Genomic DNA, 22,559 nt, shown 5'->3' with positions numbered 1-22,559 from the left:
ATCATTAGTTAAGATGGTGTCTGTTGGATTTCTCCACTGTAAAAATAATAAGTAGTTTTCACTTATTGATTAACAATATTAGTTCACATTCTCCTAAAAAGTAGGCTTTCCCTTCTCTCTTATTTATTTATGTATTTATTCATTCATTCATTCATTCAATATATCACAGCTCAATGTGAAGTGCAGATTGGAACATGGGTAGTGCCTAGCTGTGCAGCATGACGCTCTGGAGACAAGGGTGGGGCAGAGTCACAGATGAGCCCTTGAACTACTATAGATGGTGATACCCACAGGCCTAGAGAGGGAAGCCAGGAGGGAAACAGGAAGAGGAGCAGGTTCAAGGAAGTGGCAGTGAGCCAGACCTTGTAGGTTATTCTCCAAATATACATTCTACCCTACTATTTATAACAACAACCCCTCCCCCATATTTTATCTGGGAGCATGTAAGTTCTGGCCATTGAGGTGAGCATAGATATGATATCTGCAACTTCTGAGTCATGCTCTTAAAAGAAGAGAAGCACACCCTCCTTTTATTTCCTTATTCCTGCAAGTAAGGATACAGAAGTGATGGTAAGCCATCTTTGACAAAGCAGATCATTGGCTACAGGAGTTGCCCTGAGCTTGGCTGGGAAACCTAGGCTATAACTGTCAGTTTAGGAGTATTTGGAGTTTGGTGGTAGTTAGTGTATATCCTGGACTAGAGAAGATCAGCCAGGGAGGGTGAGGAAAACAACCAAAACATTTATCAAGTGCTTCCTATGTGCCTAGAACTGTTCTAATAGCTTTAGTTGTATTAATTCCTTTAACTTCACACTACCTATGAGGTTGGGTGGCAGAACACTGCTGGTTGACCCCCCTTCTTTGTTGGTAACAGAATTCCCAAATGTGAGTTGGGCATGTGGCTGACTGGAATAAGGACCATACTTCCCAGGTTTCCTTGCCACTCGGAATTTCCACGTGACATGTTCTAACCAATAGTGTCTGAGCAGAAGTGTTGGGGTGTGTCTTAAAGGTTGAGAATATACTTCCGTTCTTTCTTCTTCCTGCTAGTTGGAATGTGGATTGAGTGGCCATCTTGAACCCTGATGTGGAGCCATGTGTGGAGTATTGTTGATGTAAACTCAGGGCTCTACTGATTGCATATTTTCCATACTTGCCATGGACCACCTGTTTTTACACGAGAGGAAAATAAAAGGCTATCTTCTTTAGTATTATTTTGTTATTGCTACTTTGTTACTAGCAGTTGAATCTAATTGTATGGATAGCTGTTAACACTATCCCCATTTTAGATGGTGAAGTACAAAGAGGTTAGGAATTTAAGTGGCAGATCCAAGACCTGGATCCAAGCCTTGGGCTTCTGAGCCTGCCAGCATGGTCTGACACCGCTGCAGGGGAAGAACCCAGCACACATTTACTTCACTCTTGGTGTCAAAAGCCTTCTTCACACTGGCCTTCAAACTGTCCTCCTTATATAGTCCCACCCCCCTCCCCCATCGTGTTTCATTAACACCAATGTTCAGGCCTTGACCGCGCGTTCTCCCGCGGTGGGTACCGCTGCTCCTTCCGCCACTGCTGCTTGGCCTTCCAGTCCTCTTGGCGCTTGCTCGCGAGGCTCATGGCACGTGTCTTCTTGGGCCGCAGGTGCAGGGGCTCCTACCTCTCACCCTTGTAGAATTTGCTGAGCTTGTCTTTCTGATCTGGTTAATGACGGTGTGAACACCGGAGATGAATGTGCTCTCGAATCTTGGAGAGCTTGGAAGCCGCGCTGCCTGTCACTTAGCCGACGCGCCGCTCGATAGCACCCCCTTCAGGTCCTAGCTGTTTAAGCAGCAACTCCTTGTCGTGAGGGTCTCAGCCTTAACCTTGGGCTAGGCTGCACAAGCCGCCTCTGCCGCCACCTGCTGGGAGGGAAAGAGGACGGCAGCTCATGATACTCCGATTGCCCACCATGTTGGTGCCCATTCATTCTGCTTCCCCCAATGACTTTCCTGACTTTCACATCTTTGTTAGTGCTTTTCTTCTTTGGTTTGGACCGAGGTCTCCCATATTTACCTGTTAAAATTCCATCCATCCTTCAAAGGCCCAGTTCTCTCCTTTCATATCCCTTCAACCAATGTCTTCTTTTATGTATTTATTCATTTACCCAATATTTATTGAGAACTGTTATGTGCTAGACGCTGGTGATTCTCCAATGTGCAAAACAGATCAACAGGTAGTTTGTAAGCTGTTGCATTTGTCTTTGGGTTTGCTATAGCTGTGGCTTTCCAACTAAAAAAAACCCTTAGTGTAACTCTCACATAACACACATAACACACACACACAGACACACACACGTAATGATTTAAGAAATATTTGCTTTTATCATATGTAATCACTGATAATTTAAACTCTATTTCATTTCAGTCAGCAGATGCCTACTGAATTGATTTTATAGCCTATTAATAGGTTGGAACATTCAGGTTTGAGAAGCATTTTTTCCTTTTTTTCATTCAGTCATCCATACAACTCCTGGCATTGCACTGTGTGCTGGCACAGCTCTGGCCTTGGGCTAAAAAGAAGGAAGAGCTCCTTCTTCAAGGCGAGCAGGCCAGTGAAAATAATACAGCTTGAGAGCAAATGGCCGTACACAGTGCGCTACGGGCTCTCATGTGCTTTGGGCAGATGTGCACTTTGGTAGCCCCATAAATGTTAATGGAATTAAATCAAACTGCAGCATAGGCATTAGAATTATAAAAATAAATGAGAACAATGACTTTCTCAACAGCAGAATCTTAGCAGCTCGTAGATCTACTGTGATGTGAAGCTTGAATCGAAGTCCTGACTCTCTAAAGCATTGCTAGTAAGAGTCAGTCATGGATATGTACTTTTCAGCTCCTTTCTCTAGACACAAAGAAAGTGTGGTGGAGTTAATTGTGTTTAGAAAAGGTGGCAATGATTTGGGCTTACCCCCAGCGCTGATGGGAAGAAAGACATACTGAGTATTTTTTTTTTTTTTTAAGATTTTATTTATTTATTTGACAGAGAGAGAGATAGCGAGAGAGGGAACACAAGCAGGGGGAGTGGGAGAGGGAGAAGCAGGCTTCCCGTCGAGCAGGGAGCCAGATGTGGGGATCGATCCCAGGACCCTGGGATCACGACCTGAGCCGAAGGCAGACGCTTAACGACTGAGCCACCCAGGTGCCCCAAGAAAGACATACTTAGAACATTTCTCATTTCTTCCCCCAAAGCCTGTCAGGGTTATCACCCTCACTTTGCTGCAGGCAAAATGCCACCTAAAGTTGTTCTCTCCCCATCCGGAAATCAAACCGATCAAAACCAAGCTTGGTATAGAAACATCCATCCTAATCCTTTCTCCTGGGTCTTCCAATCCCAGGTTGACCTCACCTACCTTTGGACTCCTCTCTTCCCCTTGCTTCTGGGCTTTGCCCCACGACCTGGACCTTTTTCTCACCAGCTAGTCCCCATCAGCATATGAAAACATTTAAGGGGAAAAGGCAAAACCTCCCTTCATCCCACATCCCCATCTAACTACTCTCCATTTCTCTTACTTACCGTTGTCAGACATTTTGAGAGCACGCCCTCTGCCTTCTCACCTCCCATTCACTCCTCTGTCAACAGTGACCTGGCTTCTGCCCCCATCATTCACTGAAACTGCTCTCTGCAAAGGGCCCATGGACCCTCTTATCAAATCCAGAGAACAACTTCTTATCCTACCTGCACTTTTCAATATCTAACACTGCCAGCCACTGCCTCTATTATGGGCCTTGGCTTCCATGATGAAATGCCTTCTGCCTGTCCCTTGAATGCTGATCTCCGGAGTCATAACATAAACCCCTCTCCTAGCCCCTTTTCATTCTAGTTTTTCAGGGTGATGTTGACTAACCAAGCTGAAAGTCCCAGCCACTGAAAAACACTTCCCCTGCTACACTCCAATATCCCTCCTGCTTCCACTTCCAAATACCTATCTGTGGCCTCCTTTCCACCTTGAAAAATCTCCCTCCTCCCAGTTTTTATCCCACGCCTGTCCATTGTTCAAAGTTTCTTAAGAATGACTTTTCTAATGGGCACCTGAGTGGCTCAGTCTGTTAAGCGTCTGCCCTCAGCTCAGATCATGACCCCGGGGTTCTGGGATTGAGCCCCTCATCAGGCTCCCTGCTCAAATATTTTAATAATAATTACATTAATTCTGAAGATTTTCTTTGTGAAATTACTCTTTGGAGCAATTTCTTTTAGGCCAATTTAATTCTTGATCAATTACATAGAATGCCTTTTCCATTTGCACTGTAATAAGATTATTTCCATTAGGATAAATTTTTGTGTAAATATTACAAAATATTTTTGTTCACATAAAATTTTAGTGATTATAGCTTCTGCCGTTGTATATTTTCTGATGTCTTATTTTCCCCCAGGTTACACTTATATATATCTAAATCTTACCATGTAATGTTCTATTAGTAATACTCTGTATGCAATCTCTACCCCCAATGTGGGGCTCAAGCACAGGACCCTGAGATCAAGAGTGACATGCTCTACTGACTGAGCCAGCCAGGCACCCCTCTATGAATTGGATAAAAGATGGAACAGTGAATCCCCAAGAAAATGGTGCCCATTTACTACTGCCATTGCTGTTCTTTTCTATTTGATACCTTGTGTTTGTGTCCATGCCTTTGGTGAAGTAAGGCTATGAAAGGTGAAATAAAAAAAAAATTTTGGGGGGGGGATCAAAACACTCTGAACACTTTGTTGGGGATCAAACACTACATACTACATAAAAGCGGCTTTTTGGAAGATGATGTTGGAATGTAGTAGCTCCAATAAGCAGATGGAGGAAATGTTTCCCACCAGTGAATTTGATGAGCACAGTCCACAGGCAAAGGACAGGTCACCACAGGGGAAGGGAAGAGTCAGGTACTTCCACAATTCATTGTCATTATCCGTTTTCCCTGCTAAATAAATATTCATAGACACCTCCATCATTTCCCCTATAGTTGGTGCAGTTTTTGCAGGACGGTGAAAATTCGTGAATGATTGAAAAATTGCGTTAAGCTGCAATAATATGCACTTGCAATCACATTCTTTGGTCATCCATGAAGGATTATTACGTGAATAAAACGTAAACCTCCCTGAAGTAACTCAGAACTTGGTAGCTCGTGCTACTTGCACAGGTGCTGGAAAGGCGTGAGAACCAGCGTGAACCAGCGTGAACTAGCTCTGCAGGAACGGAATATGAGGTACGGTGTGAAGAGAGCGCGCACAGCGCAGACCGCAGCGCACCGTGGGCGCGCTCGGACCCGGAGCCGGGCGCACAGCAAACAGCGCGACCCAGTGCTTGCGGCGCATGCTCCAGCGCCAGGTTCACCGAGCGCAGTTAGCGCGGCCGCCGACAGCCCGCCAGCTGCATCCCCAATACCGCCCTCAGGCGTCGCTTACTCACCGCCCCGCTGGCTAGCACTGAAAATGGCCACTGCAATGAGCGTAATGAATCCTTAAACGGCGTCCGCGTCTTTCGCAGGCGGCCGAGGCTCCCCCTTCGTGACCCCTGCACTTGCGAGTCCCGCCGCAGGCCCGGGCTCCCGGATTGCGCCCCTCCCCAACCGCCCGTCTCGGACGCCTTTCCCCCCGTCAGCCCCGCCTGCCGGATCCCGCAACCCCGCGCCGACCTTTGCGGCCTCCCGGCCTCTCCGGCCCCGTCCCCCCGCGACCCTGCCTCTCGGAGCCCTGGTCCGGCTCCCGCTCCCTCCGCGCCCCGCACCGGGGCGGGGCGGGGCGGCGCGGGGGGCGGGGTTTTCTGGCACTTTCTGGGCGCCGCGAACGCTGCGATCCCAGGCTCGGAGGCCGGAAACGTCGCTACGGAGCCGCACGGCAGCCCGCGTCGCGGCCCTTCCTTGCCGTCAGCCGATGCCGCGCCGCCAGCGCAGACATGGCCAAGTGGGGCCAGGGGGACCCGCGCTGGATCGTGGAGGAGCGGGAGGACGGGACCAACGTGAACAACTGGCACTGGTGCGGCCGGGCGGGGGCCGGGGCCGGGGCTTTCGGGCCTCCTCCCTCCCGAGCGTTGGGCGGGACGGTGGGGCCCCTCTGCGAGCAGCCGGCTCCCCGTGCGCTGCGGGGTGCGGTGGCCCGGCCTCTCCGGCGCCTCCCGGGCCTCGGCGGTCCCTCTGTGGGGCGGGGCCTGCACAGGTGCAGAGGATTCCCTCCTCCACCAGCGGCTCAAAGAGCGGCTGTGATTAGCCTCAGCGGAGTCTGGAGACCGCGGGGGGGGGGGGGGGGGGAGCTTATCTGCATTGGCTGTGGGACTTCAGTTTCCTCCTTTTGAAAGTTGGTCTGGGCCCCATGAATGGTATCTGCCTGGCCTCTTCAACTTTGACAGTCTGTGACCTTAAGAGCTCCCCTCCCCCCCCCTTGATGTTCCTGGAAGTTAAAAGGAGCTAGTGGTGTGTGTGTGTCGGTCTGTATGTAGTGAATTTGGATCTCAACACGATGGGCCTCGGGTGAGCCCTGCCTTCTTTCTAGGAGTTTGAACCGTTGCACATCCTTTTTGTATGGCATGTGGAACGTGGGCGATTTCTGCGTCCCTCGCTCCCGCACAGTTTCAGGAAGTGATGCAGCATCACTGAGGGTACACTGGTGCCTCAAGGCCGTCAAGCCGAAGTTGGGGCGGGTCCGGGGCAGAGTAAAACCGTCAGCCTGGGAGCGGCTTGTTGAGGGAGCCCTGGCCTCTCCTTTCCCGGCATTGTCGCCGCGGACACATCAGGGGCTTCTCTCCCCTCATTTCCACTCGCTAAAATGGGAACATTTATTTGGGAAGATTGCATGAGATAATATATGCACTTGATAATGTGTCTTGTTTTGATTAAAATTAAAACTTTTTGTACGGCCCAGGCTTTGCCCATCCATTTTCCAGTGGGTGGGATTGCTAGGCCCCCTTTCCCCCAGAATAAGCCAGTGTTTTTAAGACAAAACACTACATAGTGGATAATAATATCTTAAGGAACCGAGCAGGAATATTAAAAGATATCTGGTTGAACTTTGAGGGTGGCAAGGCTCTTAGGGCTGCCTGAGAGGCAGTGGGCTGATCTGGGCTGGTCCGGGCATTACCCGCACGCCCCAGCCTGGGCATGCGGCTACCAGCTGGGGCCTCCACTCACGGCTCTGCCCTTCTGGTCCCTGGCAGGACAGAGCGGGATGCCACCCGCTGGTCCAAGGGGAAGCTCCGTGACCTCCTGGTGGGCATCGTCGTGGAGAACGAGGCTGGCCGCGTTGAGATCAGTGAGCTGAAGCAGGTGGAAGGTGAGGCTTCTTGCTGCAGCCACAAAAGAAAGCTGATTTTCTTCTATGAGTGGAACATCAGGCTGAGCTGGAAAGGTAACGGGGGGCTCAGGGCACAGCTAGGAGCTGGAGGCAGCCTTGGGGCAGAGTCAGCTGGTGTAGTATTCATTCCTTCAGTAGATATTTTTAGAACTCCTGATGGGGCCTAGCACTCACTAGCCCCTGGATTTGGTGTGTGTAGTTCCAGACATCCTTCTGTCATGTAGAGTGCCTTGTCTAGCAAGCTGGGGGGCTTCCCTTTCTCCCAGCACTCATTGCTTAGAGCCCTTCGATTTTAGCAGCACTCTTGTCTGCCAGGCACTTGTGAGCCCTAGAGTTTTCTGGAGCTGCCGGAGCACTCTTCCCCTAGACAGCTGCCTGCTGACTCTTCTGGGTCCTTCTGGTCTTTGTCCTGAGTGAAGCCACCTGTCTCTATCCTATAAAAATTGCAGGTCCCTTCTTTGAACTGTCTCTCTTCCTGCTTTATTTTCCCCCAAAGCACTGATATTTGGTATCTTTATATGGTTACTTAAATATATTATTATTCTGGTTCCCCTCCCAACCCCATTCATCAGGGCAGGGATGATTTTTTTTTTTTTTTAAATATCAGCTTTATTGAGATCTAATTCACATACCATACAGCTCACCCGTTTGAAGTATATAGGTCAGTGGTTTTCAGCGCGCTCACAGAGTTGTGCAGCTCCCACTACAGTCCGTTTCAGAACATTTTCACCACTCACAAAACCCTGTACCCAGTAGCAGTCACTCCACAGTCTTTGGCAACCACTAATCTGTTTTCTATTTCTATGGATGGATTTGCCTGTTTCCTATCATCTATCTCTATAGATGGATTTGCCTATTCTGGGCGTTTCATATAAATGGAATCATAGAGTATGTGGTCTTTTGTGACTGGCTCCTTTTTTAAAAATTTTAATTCCAGTCTAGTTAACGTAAGTGTTAAATTAGTTTCAGGTGTACAATACCATGATTCAGCAATTCCATACGTCACCCGGTGCTCATCATGATAAGAGTACTCTTTAATCCCCTTCACCTGTTTCATCCATCCCTCCCACCCACCTCCCTTATGGTAACCATTAGTTCTCTGGAGTTAAAAGTCTTTTTTTTTTTTTTTAAGATTTTATTTATTTATTTTACAGAGAGAGAGAGACAGTGAGAGCGGGAACACAGCAGGGGGAGTGGGAGAGGGAGAAGCAGGCTTCCCGCGGAGCAGGAAGGACCCTGGGATCATGACCTGAGCTGAAGGCAGACGCTTAACGACTGAGCCATGCAGGTGCCCCAAGAGCCTTCTTTTTTTTTTTTTTTTGGCTTGTCTCCTTTTTTTCCCCTTTGTTCATTTGTTTTGTTTCTTAAATTCCACATATAAGTGAGATGATATGGTATTTGTCTTTCTCTGATTTATTTAGCTTAGCATTATATTCTCTAGCTTTGTCCGTGTCAATGAAAATGGCAAAATTTCATTCTTTTTTTATGGCTGAGTAATACTCCATTCTATATGTGCAACATCTTTTTTATCCATTCATCTGTCAGTGGGCACTTGGGCTGCTTCCATAGTTTGGCTATTGTAAATAATGTTGCAATAACCATAGGGGTGCATATATCCTTCTGAATTAGTGTTTTCTTTTTTTGGGGGGGGTAAATAGCCAGTAGTGTGATTACTGGATCCTAAGGTGGTTCTATTTTTAATTTGTTGAGGAACCTCCATACTGTCTTCCACAGTAGCTGCACCAGCTTGCATTCCCACCAACAGTGCAAGAGGGTTCCCATTTCTCCACATCCTCACCAACAATTGTTGTTTCTTGTGTTTTTTATTTTAGCCATTTTGATAGGTGTGAGGTGATATCTCATTGTAGTTTCGATTTGTTTCCCTGATGGTAAGTGATGTTGAACATCTTTTCATTTGTGTTGGCCATCTCTGTGTCTTCTTTGGAGAAATGTCTGTCCATGTCTTCTGCCCATTTTTTAAAATAATTAAATTTTTTAAAAGATTTTATTTATTTATTAGCACGCACAAGCAGGGGGAGGGGTAGAGGGAGAGGGACAAGCAGACTCCCCACTGAGCAGAGCCCAACATGGGGTTCAATCCCAGGACCCTAAGATCAGGACCTGAGCTGAAGTCAGATGCTTAACCAACTGAGCCACCCAGGCACCCCTGTCTTCTACCCATTTTTAATTGGATTATTTATTTTTTTGGTGTTGAGTTGTATCAGTTTTTTTTTTTTTTTTTTACTTACTTTTTTAAGTAAGCTGTAAACCCAACATGGGGCTCAAACTCACAACCCCAAGATCAGAAGTCACAGGCTCTACTGACTGAGCCAGCCAGGCGCCCCAGTATAAGTTCTTTATATATTTTGTATACTAACCCTTTATCAGAGATGGCATTTGCAAATATCTTCTCCCAGTTAGTAGGTTGCCTTTTAGTTTTGTTGATTATTTCCTTTGCTGTGCAGAAGCTTTTTTTTTTTCAAGATTTTATTTATTTATTTGACAGAGCACAAGCAGGGGGAGTGGCAGGCAGAGGGAGAAGCAGGCTTCCCACAGAGCAGGGGGAGCCCGATATGGGACTCGATCCCAGGACCCCGGGATCATGACCTGCGCCGAAGGCAGTCGCTTAACCAGCTGAGCCACCCAGGCGCCCTGGAGGCTTTTTATTTTGATGTAGTCCTTTTTTTTTGAGCACATGCGAGTTGGGGAGGGGCAGAAGGAACCCAAGAGAGACATTCCTGAGTGGGCTCCACACCCAGCGCAGAGCCCGAGGCCGGGCTAGATCCCGTGACCCTGCGATCATGACCTGAGCCGAAATCAAGAGTCAGACCCTTAACTGACTGAGCCATGGAGGCACCCCAGATATCACATACATATCTCCTTTGCATCAATGTCTATTTAGGTCCTTTGCCCATTTTTAATGGGATTATTTGGGGTTTTTTTGCTGTCAAGTTTTATGAGTTCCTTATATATTTTGGATATTAACTTCTTATCAGATAAGGTTTGCAAATATTTTCTCCCATTCTGTAGGTCGCCCTTTCCTTTTGTTGAGTGATTGTTTTGCCTGCAGGAGCTTTTTAGTTTGATGTAGTCCTACTTGTTTTGCTCTTGTTGCTTGTGCTTTTGGTGTCCCATCCAAAAATTATTGCCAAGACCAGTGTCAGGGAGCTTTTCTCCTCCTCCCTAGTTTTATGGTTTCAGATCTTTAATCCACATTAAGTTAATCTTTGTAAGTGATAGAAGATAGGGGTCCAGTTTCATTGTTTTGCATGTGAATATTAAGTTTTCCCAGTACCATTTAATGAAGAGACTACCTTTTACCCACTGAGTATTTTTGCCTCCCTTGTCAAATGTTAGTTGATCATATATGTATGGGTTTATTTCTGGGCTCTTGATTCCATTCCATTGGTCTCTGTGTCTGTTTTTATGTCCATACCATACTGTTTTGATCACTGTAACTTTGTAGTAAAGTTTGAGATCAGGAATTGTGATGCCTCCAGCTTTGTTGTTCTTTCTCGGGATTGCTTTGGCTGTTGGGGGTGTTTTGTGGTTTCATGCAAATTTTAGAATTGTTCTGTTTCTGTGAAAAATTCTATTGGCATTTTGAGAAGGACTGTATTGAATCTATAGATGCTTCTTATTTCCTTTCTTGTGCTAACTTTGGGCTTAGTTTGTTTTTTTTCCTAACTCTTTGAGACATAAAGTTCGGTTCTTTATTTGAAATCCTTTTTTTTTTCCTCGATGTATGTGCTCATCACTACAGACTTCCTGCTTAGAACTGCTTTTGCTGCATCCTGTAGGTTTTGGTGTGTTGTGTTTCTATTTTCATTTGTCTCAAGGTATTTTTAAAATTCCCCTTTTGATTTCTCTGAGCTATTTGTTGTTCAGGAATGTTTGTTTATTTCCATGTATTTGTGAGTTTTCCAGCTTTCCTCCTGTTACTGATTTCCAGTTTCATACCATTATGATTTGAAAAGATATTATAATTTCTGTATTTTTGAATTTGTTGAGACATGTTTTGTGTCCTAACATGGTTTATCTTAGAAGACATTCCATGGATCCTTGAGAAGAATGTGTATTCTGTTGCTGTTTAATGGACTATTTTATATATGCCTGTGAAGTCCATTTGCTCTATAATGTTTAAATCTGCTGTTCCTTACTGATTTTTTTGTCTGGATAATCCATTGTTGATCAGGGGTATTAGAGTTCCCAACTATTGTATTGCTGCTTATTTCTCCTTTTTGTTCTCTTAGTATTTCCTTTACATATTTAGGTGCTTCAGTGTTGGTACATAAATATTTACAATTGCTATATCTTCCTGATGAGTCAACCCCTTCAGCATTATATAATAACCTTCTTTAGTTTTTTTTTTTTTGACCATTTTTTCTTAGTATTTTGTCTAATACAAGTATAGCTACTCCTGCTTTTTTTTTTTTGGTTACCATTTGCTTGAAATATCTTTTTCATCCCTTCACTCTCAGTTTATGTGTATCCTTTTAAAGCTAAAGTGAGTCTCTGTATTATAGGCAGCATATTGTTGGATCTTGTTTTTTGTTTTTTGTTTGTTTTTTCCTGTTTTAATCCATTCAGCCATTCTGTGTCTTTTGGAGAATGTAATCCATTTATGTTTAAAGTAATTATTGATGGGTAAGAACTTACACTTGCCATTTTGTTAATTGTTTTCTCACTGTTTTGTAGATCCTGCGTTCCTTGCTTCCTCTCTTATCTTCCTTGATGATCTGATGCCTTTCGTGGTGGTATGCTTTGACTCCTTTATCATAATCTTTTGCGTACCTACTACAGTTTTCCTCAGGTGGTTACCCTGAGGCTTACATGGAATATATTTATAACATGCTATTTAAACTATTAACAACTTTGGTAGCATACAGAAATTTATACTTCTTCCCTCCTCAGATTTTAGGTTATTGATATTACAATTTGCATATTTTCATATTGTGTATCTAGTAACAAATTATTTATGGTTATTTTTAGTATGTTTTAACTTTTAAAGTAGAGTTGTAAGTGAATTATGCAACACCATTGCAATATTAGATGATCTGACTTTGTGTATTTACCATTACCAGTGGGTTTTACACATTCATATATTTTTATGATGCTAATTTCAAAAAACATCTAGTTCACTAATTCTTTCTTCTGCTTGGTCAGTTTAGCTGTTGAAGCTTTCTATGTAATTCTTCAGTTCAGTCATTGTATTCAGCTCCAGGATTTCTGTTGTGTTTCTTTGTGGTTTCTGTTTCTTTGTTGAATTTCTCATTTTGTTCGTGCAGTTTCTCCTAATTTTGTTTGTCTATGTGTTCTTATAATTCACTAAACTTCTTTAAGAGATTTATTCTTAATTACTGGTCACATAGTTCATGGATCTCTATTTCTTTAGGATCTGTTATTGGAGCTTTATTAGTTTCCTTTGGTGGTGTCATGTTTACCTGATTCTTCATGAGCCTTAATTCCTTGTGTTGGTATCTGCGTATGTAAGTGATTTCCTTTTCCAGAATTTACAGGTTTGCTTCAGTAGGAAAAGACCTTCACCATTCAGCTTAATTTGGGTCACTTGGTGGGTCATCTAGTAGCATTTGTGGTGTGCAGGGCATGCTGTCGGGATCTCTAGTTGAGTGGGGCCACTGCTCATACTGTGATCAGGGTTGGAGGTCGGGGCTCTCCTGGCTGGGCTCCTGTGTTCAAGCGGGGTCTGCTGTTTGGGCTCTGTGTTCAAGCAGGGTTGCTGGGCATACTCCCCGATGGGGTGTAGCTGCTCGCCGTGCTCCATGGTCACATGGGGCCTCTATATGGGCCTTGCAGTTACCTCTGGTCAGGGGGTGGTCCCTGGATGTGTTCCCTGGAAGGGCAGTGCTACTGTTTGGACTCTATGATGGGGCAGGGCAATGGGTGGGTCTCCACCATTGCTCCTGGTTGGATGCGGTCTCAGGCTGTGCTCCCGGACCAGATGGTTCTGCTGGCTAGACTCTGTTCAGGTGGGGCCACAGGCAGGGCTTCACGATTGGACCTGGCCTCAGGCTGTGCTCTGTGATCAGACTGTGCCTTGAAGTTGGATAGGTCTGCAGGCTTCACTTCGAGATCAAGGAGCCACTGGCTATGCTCTGCTGTTGAGCAACATTGCTGGCCAGGCTCTCTGGTGGGGATGGGCCTCCAGCTGTATCCCGCAGTTTGTTGGGGCTAGGGACTACGCTCTGTGTTTGGGTGGGCTCACTGTCTGGACAAAGCCAGACGCTGTGTCTAGCATTTGGGCAGGTCTGTAGGCTGGGCTTCAGGGCTGCTTAGGGTTACTGTTTGGGCTCCCTCGTTCTGTGGGACCAGAGACTGTGCTCAACAATTGGGCAGGGCTGTTTGGCTTCCTGCCCAAGTAGGGCTGGAGGATGGGCTCAGTGGCTGCCCAGATTCTCTGGTCAGGCTTCCTGTATGGTCCGGATGATGGGAGGCTCCACCAGCAGTTGAGTGGGGCTGCAGATTTGCTTCCTTGCCTGGGTGGGGGCGGTAGAATGGGCTCCACAGCTGGTTTCAGTCCATTGACCAGGGACCCTAATCAGGCATAACCACCAACTGAGCTCCCTAGCCACATAGGGCTGCCAGCTCAGCTCTGCAGAAGGGCGGAGTCACTGGCCAGGATCTTTGCTCATGCTCTGCTGTAGTAGGAACACGTTCCAACAAGATTTGAGTGTTGGTTATTTCAAGTCCTGCCCTGCTTCTGTCTGTCTGATTCCCAGTGGTTCCTGGGAGCTGAGACCCAGGTGGGCCTTCTAGGAAGCATCCCCCAATGCTAGGGGACCTGGATGTTTTGACACCTGAAGAAACCACAGCTCTGTGCTGGCAAGAGGGAGGGGTGATTCGGTCAGTTTTATCACTTCTCCTACCCTTCTCATTTGGCCCTTTGTCTCTGGTCCATAAGGGTGCACTCTGGGATTTTCACAGTGGTGTCTCCTCTATGGATACCTGCTAGTTAGTTGGTCTTGTGAGGGGACCCGAAGTCAGGAATAACCTATGTTGCCATCTTGATGTCCCTGAAATCAGCACTTTGGTATTGAAAGAAATCCAGCTACGTGGAGTCCATGCACAACTTCCCCAAGCCATCACCTGTCTCCCCTCATGCTTTCCCTGATTAGACCTCATTGCCCCTTTCTGGCCTCCATCCTTTATGTGACTCCTCTTCAAGACAGCCCTTTATCCTGATTTGACCTGGTAAAGAATATTGGGGGAGGAAAACAAAAGCATTGGTTAAAGGCCCACTTCCTCCAACCTCATCCTTCCACCCGGCCCCTAGTTTTGTGTGCACTCTCATTGGCCAGGTTTTACCTCCACCTTCCTTGTTCGCTTACCTCTGTTGGGGGCTAGGAGAACTACCTGTGTGGTGGCAAAGCCTTGAGCCTGCCTTGTCATCCTCTGTGGTGGCACCCTGTGAGGGGGGTGGGCAGTTTTGCATAAACCAGTTGTTACTTTGTGATTGAAGAATGTATTTTGTTCATTTTAGGTGTAATTAAAGAATCTGGTGCAAAGCACAAGGGATTGATTGAAATACTCAACCTTTCTGAAGAAAATGAAGTAGATGACACTGAGGTGAGGTATCTGCTAGTTTCTTTTGTATCCTCCCAAGCTTATGCTGTATAATATTGGGCATTTGAAAAACTGTTAATAGACTCTCTGATTCCTGTGCGGTAGTTTTGGTGAATTGTGTAGGGTTTGTTTGCCAAGAAGGTGTGCTGTACTGTGGGAGGCAGTGTGGGGTGTGGAACGGAGAGGTGTAGGAAGAAGAGGAAGGCCCAGAAGCCCTGGGCTGCCGCTCATCCCAGGTGTGGCGCCTGCGCAGGTTCATCTATGACTCCGGGCTGGTAAAAGGTACATGTGACCGTGTACAGACTGGAGCGTGCTCAGGCAGATGCCCAGGTGGGTGAATGGGGTCTTGTTTCTGCATCTTTTTTTTTTTTTTTTTTTTTTAAGATTTTATTTATTTGACAGAGACAGTGAGAGAGGGAACACAAGCAGGGGGAGTGGGAGAGGGAGAAGCAGGCTTCCCGCTGAGCAGGACCCTGAGATCATGACCTGAGCTGAAGGCAGACACTTAACCACTGAGCCACCCAGGCGTCCTGTTTCTGCATCTTTGCTGTTTCCCTTTAGTGGTGAAAATTCTCCGCTTTTAGCTGTCCTCTCTTTCAGTTATATTGCATGGTTTTTGGTAAACTAGTTAGTTGCCCGTTGCTTTTGACTGGCTCTCCTAGCTCTCCTGAGAGGTGGAGCTTTGTGGAGCTCCCAGACCTGGTTTTCAGGGATTGCCCTCTTGAAGCTGAAAAACTTGGTTGGGGGTAGGGGGCGGGGGTGGGGGTGGGGACCATTTGTACCACTTGTCGATTTTCAAAACTAAGATAGTATGATAGAGGGTCTTTTTGATTTGTGAACCTACTTAAATGTGAATTCTTAACAAAGAGAGAAAAACTAAACCATACTGAGCTACTTGCCTATGACTGGCCTTTAGTAAAGGTTATAAAATGCCATAAAAGTGGGGCTGTGTCAGACCCATCTTTAGACGTGTGGTTGCCGTATTTAAGGGCTGTGATTTCACTTCACTATATTCAGATCCAGCTGAAAAGTTTTTCATGAGCATATTAAACTGGCCTTTTAGATTCAACCCTTGGTGGCATTACAGGACATACTGGGACCCATGACCTGGGACCAGGCCCAGCTCAAGTAAATCATAGGAACGCTAAATATTTCAAACCAACACCTCTTTTCATTGTGAGACTACCACAGACGCATTCTCAAGAGCCAGAGCGGCATTCGGATGCTTCCCTCTTCCTGTCTGCCCCCTTCTCCCCACTCTCTTCTTGTCCCTTTCCCCCCTCCTTCTTCCTTCCTTTCCCAATTTTCCTCCGCATCAACAAAGTGTAGCCCAAGGCCACGTTATTATGGAACTTGATTTTCCTAATTACACTGGCTTTGGGGTTCTAGACCAGCGCTGTTCAATAGAAATACAATGCAAGCCACATATGGAATTTAAATTTTTCTAGTAGCTGTATTAAAAAAGTTAAAGAAACAGGTGAAATTAATTTTAATACTTTTATTTAACCAAATATATAAAAATACCATTTTAACATGTAATTAGTATCAAAATTATTGAGATTATTTTACATTCTCTTTTTGTATTAATTCTTCAAAGTCTGTTGTGTATTATTTTACACTTCTAGCACATCTCAAATCAGACCAGCCACATTTCAAGTGCTCAATAGCCAAATGTGGCTAGTGGCTACCGTACTGGACAGCGCATTTCTAGACCCTGATAAAAGCCATGGGGTGACTATATCATCAATATAATACATACACATATACACATAACATTTTATAGGCAAATTAAGGGGTTCACATTTCTAAGAAGTCCACTCCAGATTTGGCCACAACCCAGTCAATGGACCTTTGATTAAAAAACCCTTACAGCTTCTCAAAGTCTGTGAAGAAACCTGGTGCATCTCTCTTCTATCCACTTCTTCCCCCTCCCCCAGCATCACAGCGTTCCTCCCAGCCATGTGTCCTGATGCTGTGAGAGTACATCAAACCAGATTTTCTTAGGGTTTGTATTTTTCTGATTTGTAGGTGAATGTGAGTAAAAAGAAAGATGTGGGTATACTGAAGGATCTTATGAAAACTGCAGGCACCGCCAAGGTCAGGGAGGCCCTTGGAGATTACCTGAAGGCACTTAAGACGGGTAAAGACGGCAACCCTTGTGAACCAGACGGTCCCTTTTCTATTTACGCAAGTTATGCTCTGTACTATGGTCTGGATTCCCAGGTTAGGGTGATGTCTGTTAAGGCTTCAGAAACAGCTTTTTATGCTGCAGGATAAATTGTCATCTGGAGGTTGAGAGCTAGTCATGAGTAAGACCACAATTAGTGACTATTGGTATCGTACACAACGCAAACTATTTTGCCTATGGAATTACTAAGAGTTTTCTGGAATGATAATTTATTCAGTTGTTTGTGTAATTTACTTGTTCAAGGTTTATCTTCGCTCCTAGAGTGTAAGCTCTAAGGGGGCATGGAAGGTGTGTGTCTTGTTCACTGCTGTCGCTCCAGCTTCTGGCACAATGCCTGGCACATAGTAGGTGCTTATGAATAAATCTTTGTTGAATGAATCAATGAAGGAATGAAAGATATTGCAGATAGAGTTGAGATTTACCTAGATCGTATCTACCCTGTGTAGAAGTGAGGTTATTGGCTTCTTCCCTAAATTAGTCACCTGCCAGGCAAAATGACCAGTGGGGCCTGAATGTCTGCACCTCATCCTTGGACTCTGTTACTGGAGTATCTAGGTGTTGCCTGGCCCACAGGCTTGAATACTGGAAGGCCAAGCTTTGTGAGGTGGTGGTGAAGCAATTAAGTGTCTGGATTTGACAGTAGGTGAAGGTCATAAAGCTAGTAGTTTTATAAAATTGAGCTTTTTGGAAAACAATTTGAAAATACCACTCTTCTATCAAGAACTAAATAAAAGTGAGGCATTTGAAAAAAGAAAAGGCATTTGTTGCTATAGAACTCATGTTCATAAATTAATTTTATATGTAAAAACATGCTATGGCCTTGAAATTCTCAATGATAAAGGAATTCTTTATAAATATCCATTCTCTTATTTTCTTATAAGCTGTTTGGATTTTCTGCCTTACTGGTGGTGCTCAAAGAATTTTTTTTTTAGATCACTTCCTGTATGTTTCTTTTTATAATTTACAGTGGGAATGATTTTACCAACGAAAGCCATGGCAACCCAGGAACCGACAGTTGAAAGGAAACTGAGTGAGAACACCTTGCAGGTATGTCCTCTGGGGCCAGTATGTAGGGAGGGAAAAGGAAGTGCTTAATGAGGATGCTTCAAAGCCCTAAATGATGAACTGTAAAGGTTAGTGAGGCCGGCGGGTTCATCCATCTTTGCATCCCTTGCCATTTTGAGGGGAAATGATGAAATAAGATTTCTATCCTTGATGGAAGGGAATATATAAACAGGGCTTCTTGTGGGATAAATATTGAATTTAGTTCAAGACCATGTTCCAAAGGCGGGTTCTTTGGTAGGAAACAGATTATAAAACCAGGCAACTTTGAGGTTCACCTACCACAGTGGAAAAACCTCTCCAGACTTTCAGATTGGGTGGTTTTAGGTCCCATCCTTGGCATCTGGTGTTGGGGAATTGACACCCTTTGGCCTTAAGTGCTATTGTCCTTCATCTTTATGCCTTCTGGGCCATTATGTACACATCCAAGGAGGATTTGGGGCGTTAAGCGACAACCTGGGAGTGGAGCAAAGTCGAAGAGCTCATAGGAACAATGAGCTCTGTTTCACAGTAACCAGGATTGGTGGTGTTAAAAGGCTTTTTGTGCTATTTCCATGTGTCTGGAAAAGGGTAGTGTGAAATTTGGGGACATTTTGGTATTTATTAAGAGGGGAAGACTGAATTTTAAAATCTAAGTAGCTTGATCCCTGGCATGCTAGTTAGTTAGCCTTTGGAACCTCTTCTCTTCTTGAGATCCAGGCTTCATCTCCAATGGGGTTGGGGGTAAGGATCCCCACCGTGGCACTGCACATGACGGAACTCTTCGACGCCACTACAGAGCAACTGTACAGCGTCTTCACTGTGAAGGATGTAAGTAACTTCCCAAGCTAGGATCTTCAGTGCTGACACGGGGAGACAACGTGCCACTGAGAACGGGAGCTGGTTTTTCATTTCCCATATGGCCATGTTCTTACATTTGAAGCGATCTAGAATGGTAGTGATAGAAGTCTTTAGGATAACTTCTAAAAAATTCAAAGGGGGTAGAAGATGGGCAGTTTGGGGAAACAGATCCACGTTTAGGAGATACATTACTGAGTTTTCTCCCTCTGAGGGAGAGGGAGAGAAAGCTCTATGTAAAAGCTACAGATTCAGAATTAGGAAAGGGGAAAAAAAACCCCAACTACCTTAATTGTTAATACTTTGCATTTAGGTTAAAAAGGTGATAGGGCACACTGGACTAACATGTCTGCTGTATGTTTTGCTTGGTTAGTTGGTGCAAAAATTTTCTAAATCTCCTGCTGTATTAGAAGCTGAAAAGGGAGGGAAATTCCTATGTTTGATGGGAACATCACCGGTGAATATATAGAATTGGTAAGTGATCTTTAGGGTTAAAAAGTAAGCTGGGACTGGACTCTTATGTTAATACTGCCTTTTTTTTTATTTTAGTAATCTCTACAGCCAGCATAGGGCTTGAACTCATGACCTCAAGATCAGGAGTCACATGCTCTTCCCACTGAGCCAGCCAGGTGCCCCAGTATTGCTTTTTTAAAATCCATGCTCTTTTTTAAAAATTTGCTTTGGTTTTTTACCTGGGCTCACAGAAACTGGAGAACATTATAAAGTTGGTTTTGAGAACATTATTAAGTATGTATACTTGGTTGTAGAACAAATAAAAAATGTTACACATACTAAGTAATGATAAAGATGAAGACTGAGTTTGCACAGTAGTTGTGCTAATGCTTATGGTTTTAGAAGAAGGAAGTAGAATTCTTAACTCCTGCTGTACAAGTTTCACATTTCGGCCACCTAAAGCATAAATCACTAGGGTCTGCGTTGCCTCAGCCCCGACAGCAGTTCTGTTTGGGTTACCAATGTCACTGCACTTCTGTCCTCGAGGCTGGTGCTGTTAAGGACGTTCTGGCACGCAGGAACAGTGGATTTTCAGTGGCGCCACTGTAGAACCTGGAAGATGGGACTGTACCATTGTTTGTTTAGTACTTTTAGTGCTCAGGGATTTCCTGTATTGCTGGAAGTTTTAAAAGCTGTCTTAAGGGAATTTCCCCTTTGTTTTTAGTTGACAAATAAAAAGATCATCGTGAAATGGAGATGTAGGAACTGGCCAGAAGGTATGTTACTAGTATTCTTTGTTATAAGAGTCTAGAAACACTCAAGCTTGCCCCCATGCCCCAGCCCCCGACACGCTGTAAAAAAAAATAGTAGTACTGTATGGACAGTTTTCCTTTTTGTAATGCAGTAATAAGCTTCTCATTTTCTTTCCAGAACACTATGCAACAGCTGCACTGAGTTTTGTGCCTACTCCAGGGCGAACTGAATTGCAGTTAGACTGTACAGGAGCTCCTGTCTGTAAAGAAGAGAGCATGAAATTCTGTTGGCAGAAGCAGCATTTTGAAGAAATAAAAGGTTTACTACAGCTGACCCAGCCCTAAATGGTTGAATTAGAAGATTTTTATGGGGTATTACTTTTTGTAAGCAGGAAAAGTGTCAAGTTTACCTCTTCCCCATTACTCCTTTTAAAAAAGAAAACACTCTTAATTTATACTGGGTGAAATCCATGAGCTTATATAGAATTCAAAGCACTGTTTGAATCTTTACTACTAGACTCTCATTGGGTTAAAAGTAGCAGGCAACCTGGAAAGTCAGTATTAACCTTACCTCCCATAGCTGCTTCTCTGGGAAGAGACTGAGCCTCTGAGGACAGATGGTTGCTGTTTCCCACTAAAGCTTGTCCTAGCAAGCTACTTTAGCTGTATTTTTAGTTCAGGCAGACAAAAAAATAAATGGCACGTTGATACTATTCCTTTATCTTACTTCAGGGTTTCTAAGGTCTGTAGCTCTTAGGTAGCAAAGCAGCAGCATGTCGCGTTCAGAAGCATGTTGATGTGAGGTGCGTTGGGCCACGTCACGCGGCTGCTCCCCGCAGCAGATGTGCACTCCGGGCGGAGGCCTGAAAGGCTCTGGGGTAAGTGACTTTTCGGGCCGCCACTACCATGATGAAAGAGAGTATAATGGAGAAGTGCTTCCCTCCCATTCACAGTTTTCTCTTTACTTTCATCTGAGAAGACTAAAGCAATGTTAAATGTAAACAAATGAAAAGTCATCACAATCCATTTAATTAAGTGCACAGAATAGCAATCAATCAGTCATGTCAATAAAAATAAAACAATTATTTTTACATCAAGTGTGCTTTATTTCCTCCACAGGTATTCTGTTAAATAAAGCACCATTTATATACTGCCAGGCCACAGCTAAAGAGGATTCTTTACAGAATCAAATTTCTTGTGGTTGTTCCGTATACAAGTAAACTTAATTTTGATAATAAGAACCACAGCGATCGGAGGCGATCTGCCTCTATTATAAGGTACAAAACTGGCACAGAGGACACCATATTATACACAGTAAAAATGCTGTAAGTTTAAATTACATTGTACAGGGCCAGGGAACCCTGTTCCTCCCAGACAGCCATATGAAATGAAAGCCACTACAGTGAACTCTTAATTAATTACATAAAACATATCCATTATCTGATTGCCCTTTAGAAAGTATACTGAAGATGCAAATTTTTTCATCTGGAGTTCTGCCTGACCAAGAATTAAGCCTATAAATCTATCTTGCCATTCAAGCAGAGAGCACTGGACAAACTGAAGCACAAAAACAGAAATAAGCAAAACTTATACAAACAGCATTGGGGGGAGAGGGGACCTTAAAAGTAGACATGCTACATCTAATGTCAAGAAGCAGCTTGGTTTCCTTTGCCAGATATCCTTGTGACCACATGGATCGTAGATTCAATGGTCCTACACAGAGTATCTAAAATGTCGTGTTGCTGCATGTGACTAAAGAGTCCTCTGGAATGGCCACAACTGAGTGATAAAGCAGCCTCAGGGTCCTGGGAGGGCAAAGCTTGACCATCACAGCTTCTCAAGTCAGCTAAGTCAGAGAGAACTGCAGAGATAGAAGTAGAAGGGAACTCGGATTCTTCCTCAGCTAGGTTAGAATCCTTGGAACAGTGGAGGTCCTTAAATTCTTTACAGTCTTCAAATCTACCATCACTGGCCTGTTCTTCTGCATGCTGTGACCTGATATTTGACATGTCTTCTGAAAACGAAGATGGAACTTCCATTCGATATTCTTTAACAGAACTATTTTCAGGGGAAGGAAGATCTTGTTCAGTTCCTGGATCAATGATTGAGGAGTCTCTTGTCTCATTGTCTGAAGTGCTAGTTGGGGTTAGGACCTCCCTGGTTTCTGTTTTCAAGTCGCTGATACAGCTGTCTATAGTGTGCTCCTCATCACTGCTAACACGCCTTCTTTTAACAGGAGTTGCCCCTTCATCATCTGTGAAAATGAACATCATTCTCTGAAAGGAGTCATTAAGATCACACTGGGGGTGTTTGCAGGAGATTTTCTTTTTAGCATTATATGTAGGAGACCCAACTGAACAGACAGCTATTGT

General features: G+C 44.6%; 2 protein-coding genes across 6 annotated transcripts in view; one reads left to right on the top strand and one right to left on the bottom strand.

Annotated features, from left to right (window-relative positions):
* Positions 1-5,808: 5,808 nt before the first annotated feature.
* Positions 5,809-21,004, top strand: LOC116636269 (putative activator of 90 kDa heat shock protein ATPase homolog 2). Its single transcript, XM_032410908.1, has 9 exons — positions 5,809-6,000; positions 7,175-7,290; positions 14,813-14,898; positions 16,924-17,035; positions 18,051-18,130; positions 18,839-18,955; positions 20,160-20,211; positions 20,366-20,506; positions 20,920-21,004. The coding sequence occupies exons 1-9, from the start codon at positions 5,921-5,923 to the stop codon at positions 20,946-20,948; spliced, it is 813 nt and encodes a 270-aa protein (XP_032266799.1). The 5' UTR covers positions 5,809-5,920; the 3' UTR covers positions 20,949-21,004.
* USP34 (ubiquitin specific peptidase 34) overlaps positions 19,596-22,559 on the bottom strand; it is a 260,898-nt gene continuing 257,934 nt past the window's right edge. For 2 of the 5 annotated variants that reach the window (XM_032410904.1, XM_032410903.1), the window contains one exon: positions 20,184-22,441. In XM_032410904.1, the coding sequence (XP_032266795.1) occupies positions 21,834-22,441 (608 nt within the window). In that variant the 3' untranslated portion in view covers positions 20,184-21,833. Of the gene's footprint in view, positions 22,442-22,559 lie in introns of all 5 variants that reach the window. The other 3 variants (XM_032410905.1, XM_032410907.1, XM_032410902.1) reach the window with 2 other exon arrangements.

The sequence above is a fragment of the Phoca vitulina genome, unplaced genomic scaffold (assembly GCF_004348235.1).
Source record: "Phoca vitulina isolate PV1807 unplaced genomic scaffold, GSC_HSeal_1.0 scaffold12, whole genome shotgun sequence".
NCBI classification, from domain to species: Eukaryota; Metazoa; Chordata; class Mammalia; order Carnivora; family Phocidae; genus Phoca; species Phoca vitulina.
This window is presented reverse-complemented; position numbering and strand designations above follow the sequence as displayed.

Excerpts from the sequence above, each read along its gene's own strand:
- LOC116636269 (XM_032410908.1), top strand. The coding sequence starts at position 5,921 with ATGGCCAAGTGGGGCCAGGGGGACCCGCGCTGGATCGTGGAGGAGCGG. Across the intron at positions 7,291-14,812 it reads TGAGCTGAAGCAGGTGGAAG|GTGTAATTAAAGAATCTGGT; the intron begins GTGAGGCTTCTT and ends TGTTCATTTTAG. Across the intron at positions 18,956-20,159 it reads GCGTCTTCACTGTGAAGGAT|TTGACAAATAAAAAGATCAT; the intron begins GTAAGTAACTTC and ends CTTTGTTTTTAG.